General features: G+C 45.5%; 1 protein-coding gene across 1 annotated transcript in view; it reads right to left on the bottom strand.

Annotated features, from left to right (window-relative positions):
* MTMR14 (myotubularin related protein 14) overlaps positions 1-7,208 on the bottom strand; it is a gene marked incomplete at its 5' end in the record, with an annotated part of 50,468 nt that extends 43,260 nt beyond the window's left edge. Inside the window, 3 exons of the mRNA XM_014542695.1 lie at positions 1,833-1,941; positions 6,108-6,256; positions 7,092-7,208. Coding sequence (XP_014398181.1) covers positions 1,833-1,941; positions 6,108-6,256; positions 7,092-7,208 — 375 coding nt within the window. The remainder of the gene's footprint in view (positions 1-1,832; positions 1,942-6,107; positions 6,257-7,091) is intronic.
* Between the last annotated feature and the right edge of the window lie 5 nt (positions 7,209-7,213).

The following is a 7,213-nucleotide window of genomic DNA, read 5'->3' on the forward strand; positions in this document are numbered from 1 at the left end:
ATAAATAAATAAAATAAATAAATAAATAAAATAGAGTTCTGGCCCTAACCAGTTTGGCTCAGTGGATAGAGCGTCGGCCTGCGGACTCAAGGGTCCCAGGTTCGATTCCGGTCAAGGGCATGTACCTTGGTTGCAGACACATCCCCAGTAGGGAGTGTGCAGGAGGCAGCTGATCAATGTTTCTCTCTCATCGATGTTTCTAACTCTCTATCCCTCTCTCTTTCTCTCTGTAAAAAATCAATAAAATATATTAAAATAAAATAGAGTTCTGGAAACTCCCAGGAACATGAAAACTTTCTAAGGAAGCCCTTGGCTAAATCTCCCTTCTTACCTCTCCTTTCACATTTGCCCTTCTCCCATTTTGCAAAAGAAAGACCCAAAGGGGCAGAAACATCCCTCCTCCTCACTGCCCTGCCCTGGTCCCGGACCACTCATGCTGGGTAACTGCAGCTGGAGTCTGTAAGCGACTGAGGTGGAAGCTATGGCACATGCACTCTGGCACCCGCTCAATGACTGCATTCTTGTTCCCCTCGTCTCCTCTAGGCTCTCTACTTTAAGGTCACTATTCCTGGACTAATCTTCCTCAAAATGCTACTTCTGTCCTGCATTTGTCTGCTCAAGAATCACAGTGGCTCTCCTGGCCAATGCAAACAGCTTGATCAGCGTTAGCCTCCTGTACTCAGTCAGCTCCAACACATACCTTCCATTCCAGTCAGGAGGTTTCCTGGCCTCTCTTGTTCCTGTCTCCATGCCTTCTCCTGTGCTATATCACCTGCTTGGAACACCCTCCCACTCCTCCTGCCAATTATTATTCTGCTTATCTTCCAATGCTCTCAAACTAAGTCCTCCTCACTTAATGAGGTATAGTCGGCCAGTCCACACTGCTGCCCCTCTTTGGTGAGTTCTCTTACACCACACCTTGTGACTCTAAATTAGTGTGGTAGCCTGAAGAAGTTTTGGGATAGGTTCAAATCCCAGCTCTCTAGTTGTTTAAAGTAAACTTGGGGAAATTATTAACCTCTTTGAGTCTCACCTGCAATATGAGAATATCAATTATGTCAAAGAATTATAAAAAGGTGAAATGAGAACGAATTGGGGAGTCAAATTAACAATAGTCACTAGAATATAAGCTCCATGGGGGTAAGGAATTTTGTCTAATACTGATGTAACATAAGCCTTGAAACAGTGCATGGGATATAGTACACATTTAATAAATACTTAATGAATTATATGATTGAAAAAATGAATAAACAATAATGTAATAACTGACTTGATCTAATCGACTCCATAAACCTTTGATGTAGGCATGATTATTATTCCCATTTTATAGAGGAGAAAACGGCCTTGCACAGGCAGGTCTGAACCTAGGCAGTCTGGCTCCAGAACACAGGGGGAGGTACTCTGGTGTGACTACCCCTTCCCTACCTAGACTTATTATTTTTTAAATATATTTTTATTGATTTCAGAGAGGAAGGGAGAGAGGGAGAGAGCGAGAAACATCAACAATGAGAGAGAATCATCAATCAGCTACCTCCTCATGCCCCACAATGGGGATCGAGTCAGCAACCTGGGCATATGCCCCAAGCAAAGGTGACCTCCTGGTTCATAGGTTGCCACTCAATCACTGAGCCACACTGGCCAGGCCCTAGCCTGATTCTTGAAGGTGGTTATCAGAATTGGTCTGTTTCTCTGGCCTGCACCAGGCACCCAGTAACCACCAATACTCGGCTGGCAAAGGCCAAAAACAAAATTATCCTTACATTACACTTTGCATTAAGCCAGTTACCCCAGAAGCGGGTCTCAGGGAGTGTGAGGCTATGGCGTGGTCTTACCTTGCCCTTGAACAGGATCACTGGGCAGACAAACCGTCCTCTGCACCTGGCCATCTTGCTGCGGTTAACAAGGTCTTGCAACTTGCTCACCTGCACAGTGCTCTGAAACCTGACGCACAGACAAGAGAGGCAGGTCAGGCTGGTTTCTAAGGAGGCATGCATGTGTGCGCTTGTTTTTACAAAGACCCCATGGTAGGTCTGCATGTGTATGTGAATACTCATTTGAAATTTAGTAAGTGCTCTAATCCCTAAATTCCAGATCATGGATTATGTTTTTCAGGAAAAGAAAAAAATGCTATATCATAGGTATTAAAATTTAAGTCATCCTGATTTCAGAACCTTTAAAATGAGAAATAAAAAAGTCAGCTACTCTGAAAACATGGTATATGAAATACAGAAATATACACAACAAACTGAATGTTGATTACTAGTTTTTTCTTCCCAGAGTAAGGTAACAGGTGCTGTGGGGACCCTCTAGAAAATACACGGCCATTTTTTTCTGGGACAGAGAGTGAAAGAGAAGCCATTTCTGGCACTGAGAAGTATAGTAGTTATTACACTAGTTTCGTAAGGGAGCTTCTAGAAAGAGTCAGGTATAGTAATGAGCGACAGCAAGTCACACCTCTTTCAAATCGTATGAAATCAGTAGATCCGCCACTGACTCTCCCTTAGCTCACACCAGCAGCTCCCTCTGTGCTCTAAATACATTTGATTCTCCCAGGTTGAGTCCTTCCACTGAGCACACTCTCGACAAAACCAGGGTGGAGAGCACGCCAGCATTTCCCTCCTAGCGGCTCTGTGCAGCCTTTTAATGTAGAGGCAGGCACATTTATACTTGTCAGCCTAGTTGGTGGCTTATTTTCTTGGTTCCCCTACTCGAAGAACCAACTCGGTTTCTATTCCAAAGTTCCTGTTTTTATTTTTATTCTCTCTTGGCCTTAGCATCTTTATCTTACAGTGCAAAGCACTGAATTGTTTGGCACATGACTCATAGTTGAATGAATAAGTGTAGGCTTATGGATTTATGTTTGTTTTGCAGGACTGAGTCTTTACCCTATGGAATCTGATACATCTCTGGGTAGTGTCATTATTGAGTTGAACTGTAGGACACCCACCTGGTGTCTTGAGAATTGGTGGTGTGAGGAAACCCCCCACCCCCATACACACAATGGAAATGGGTGCAGAACTAGCCCCCAATGCCTCATCTGTACTTCCCTAATTCTGGCTCATTATACTGTCATTGCTTATTTTTTGGTTTGTGTTACCCACTAGACCTACAGACAGGGACTTCATCTACCTGATGAGACTTCAAATAGATCCCCTAGATCTGCCACATGGCAATAGCTCAACCAACACTTGTTGATAAACATTATGTCTTGGCTGTTCAGAGATCCCTGCCCAGGCTTCTATTCCCAGATCATGGGCTAAACTGGGGAGATGTGTTAAGCGGACTTAACCACTTCCTTAATCCAGTTCTACCCTGTGTAACTCAGTCTAATTAGTGTCATATTAACACCAAAGCCAAATATGTAAAGAAGCAAAATTTTCTACTTCCCACCTAAACATGCATGTATTCCCTTTTCTTCAACCAACAGGCATCGCCCACTCAGTATCACTTCAAGTCCTTGCAAGGAGTGGAAAGTAGAAACAAACTCCAGTAACAACTGCAGGTATAGGAATGTACCACAGTAGCCCTGGCCAGAAAGATGACGCTCTGCTAGACAAGGTGGGAAAGCCCTGATGATGGCAGGGGAAAAAGGCAGACGGGAACAGAGCAGTGTGAAGAAGACCTGGTTTTTAATCCCACTCTGCTAACTATGTCTGCGGGTTTAAATTTCCTCTTCTGGCCCAGCCAGCGTGGCTCAGTGGTGAGCACTGACCTATGAACCAGAAGGTCACGGTTCAATTCCCGTTTCATAAGCCTGCCCAGGTTTCAGGCTTGATCCCCAGTGTGGGACTTGCAGGAGGCAGCCAATCAACGATTCTCTTATCGTTGACAATTCTCTCTCTCTCTCCCTCTCTGAAATCAATAAAAATATGTTTTTTACAAATATAAAAATGAATTTCCTCTTCTGTGCAATGGAGGTGATACTATCCTCTTCACTAGGTGGCTGCAAAACTTGAGTTAGTGTCTGAAACTCTTAACATGTGCCAAATAGCAGGTACTTGACAAACGTTAATTTCCTTCTCTTTAAGGGCTAGAATGAATCAGCATTAAACTTATTTCCTTCCCAGAAAAGCTCCTGTGAAGCAACCAAGCAGAGTTCCTAGAGAACTGCTGCTACAGGCTGGTTTGGTATTACCTGGAGCTTGTTAGAAAATGCAGCTCAGCCACACCCTAGACCAGGGGTCCTCAAACTTTTTAAACAGGGGGCCAGTTCACTGTCCCTCAGACCGTTGGAGGGCCGGACTATAGTTTAAAAAAAAAACTATGAACAAATTCCTACGCACACTGAACATATCTTATTTTGAAGTAAAAAAACAAAACAGGACCAAAAACAATATTTGTATTTGCATGTGTCCCGCGGGCCGTAGTTTGAGGACCCCTGCTCTAGACCTACTGAGTCGGATTCTGCCCTGGAACTAGAGCTTCAGGTGATTCACTCACAAAATCAAGTTGGAAAAGCACCATCTGGACTACAGCTGAACTTAGTACCTTAATGCCACTGTAAAACCACCAGTCAGCACTGGAATGAGGGCAAGGGCAAAGGAAAAGAGCTCTTTTTCAGAAACTTTAGGCTTGGAGAACCCTGGAGTTCTTAGGTTATACAACAGAGGCTACGACACAATTTCTGTGATCTACATATAATTTGTTTTTCTAACGCATTCATTTTTCTCAGTGAACCCCACCACAACAAGCTCATGATGTGGTACACCTATGGACATCCCATTTTACAGATGAGAAAGCTAAAGCTTATCCTTCAACTCCTCCAAACTGGTTGTTCTGCTTGAAAGCCTTCTTTGACTTCTGGTGGCCCACAGCAGTGGTTCTCAGGCTATAGCATATGTAAGACTGATCTAGGGAGCAATCTGAGAATGTAGATTCTGGAAAATCTGATTCAGGGGTCCTAGAATCTGTGATTGTAATGAGTGTTCAGGGGATGCTAGGAAATAAAATCACTAACACCCCCAGATCCACTCTCCTTGGCCTGATGAGCAGGACCCTGTACCAGCTGGTCCCCAAGGACATTTCAGGGGCACCTTTACTCATCCTTCCAATTCCAGCTGAAAAGGATCTCCACCATGGGGTCTTCCCAAACACACACCAGACTGCTGGTAGGCCTACAATAGCATTTCTCAAACCTTAATGTGCAAATAAATCACTGGAGCACCTTGTTATGCTGTGATTTTGACTGATTCAGAGTCTCTAGCCAGGTTCTGGGTGCACTGATGGATGGGATGGCCTGCTACACTTTGCAGCATGACTCTACTGCAGCTGCATTCATGGGGCCAGGCTTTCATAGTATTGTTGAAAACAGCTCCCAGAATTCCCTTAACATTCGCAACAAGCAGGGAGACTAGGGGAACAAACTTTGTGATTAGCATAAAGCACTTCCTAGAGCCTAAATGCTGTGATTATTTTTTACTATCAAACAACTGCTACCATTTACTGACCACTTACAGCTTGCAGCCTGTGCCAGGTGCTTTATGTTTGCTCTCGTATGAAAGCACTCAGACCTTGATAGGCCCTAAATAAATGGTAGCCCTTATTTCTAATTCTCACAACAAACATGCCAGGCTTATAATAACCACATTCTTCATCAGAGATCGCACTAGCCACTTTTCTAAAGAGGTACACTTACCAGTAAGAAAACTAACAGACAAACAAGGTAACTTGCCCAAGTTAGTTGCACAGCCAGCAAATAAGGCAGCCAGCATGTAAACTCAGGCAATCAGACTCCGGACCTCAGTCAGGCTTATAAGCATGTTGATACAGCACACCTCCCATCCACATTCCCTTAAAAAAGAACACAGGTTCAGAGAGAGATGAGGTGTGAAGTCAACAGTCTTAGGACATTTAGCTGCTGTAGAGTGGGAGTGAAATGGAAGTCCAGGCCTGTGACTCCCTACCTCCATTCCACCATTCTACGCCATGCTGCCTTGCCAATCTTACCTATCAAACCATGAAGTAAACAAAGATGTGGATTAGGCTTAACACCTGGGGAAAGCAAGTCTGCCCAGCCCAGTGCTCTGCTCAGCTGCAGAGTTCCCAAATCTGGGGAAGAGTTGTCAAGGCCTCCCCAGACAGGCCCACCCTGGTCACATGATGCTCACGCGTCTTTCTCCTTCTCAGAACTTTCATACTCCAGGAACACGATGTGCTGGGGGTAGTGGCCGCAGATATCCCCATTCACGTTTTGGATCACACTGTAACAGTAGTCTCGGCCAAACAGCTCCAGACATCTCTTCTCGATGCGCTCAACCTGCAGAGGAAGAGACCTGAGTATAAAGAAGATTCTGGGGCTCTGAGTGGGAGAATTAGGTGGTTTATGACCTGGAGAGGTCACTGAGAATGACATATGCCTCTGTGATTATTATTCAATGCCAGGAAAAGACCTATTGGGGGGGGGGGGCGTCACAGGCCCTAACTGTGTAGCTCATTAACCAATGTGGTGTGGTATACTATGGGAGGGACACTGAACCCCTCAGTGAAACTGTTAAGCATTTGAAGGAGAGGATTACAGCTTTCATCCAGGTCTGGCGATGAGACCAAAGGGAATTCCAAGGGTAGAAAAAAAGAAGAACTGAAACCTGCTTTTGATAAAGGACCAGAGAGAGTGTGGGCTGTGCTCCTGCTCTATAGGGGAAGGAGAGGGATGGGCCTGCATTTAGCCTCAGGCTGTGTAGGAGACAGTATAAGGAGGCAACATAGTTCACCTCTTGACTCCATTCAGCCCCACTACTCCAGCTCCTTCATTTTGACCTTTGAAGCAGAGGAATACTGTCTAGACTTTTTTTTTAAATCACACCCTGGGGGTTAGACTTTTTAAATATGTTGTCCCTGCCAGGTGCAGGGGAGCAACCCTCCTCAGTTCCTCACTCTGATCCTCGACCTCGAAAACCCTTGTCTCAAACCCAAAGGGCTTTCTTCCCTGCCACAGACTGACCTCGGTTCCTCCTTCCTCGGTTTTTAAACCGACCCTTCCTCTCCGGATCCAAGCCCTGGGACCTCTCCTTCCTCTGACCCCTAACCTCAGCCTTTCCGCCTGACTTTCCAACCCAGGAACCTTCTCCTGCTCACGACGCCTACGAACTCACCCTCGAGCCGCCGGTCCCGCTGCAGTCTTTGGCCCGGTACTGAGTCCTCGAGAACTCCTCCAGCAGCTCCCCGAGCCCAGGCTCCTGCGGCGGCGGGGTGCCCGAGGAAGTCGAGGACCCGG

This window comes from Myotis brandtii, unplaced genomic scaffold (genome assembly GCF_000412655.1).
Source record: "Myotis brandtii unplaced genomic scaffold, ASM41265v1 scaffold312, whole genome shotgun sequence".
Taxonomy (NCBI): Eukaryota; Metazoa; Chordata; class Mammalia; order Chiroptera; family Vespertilionidae; genus Myotis; species Myotis brandtii.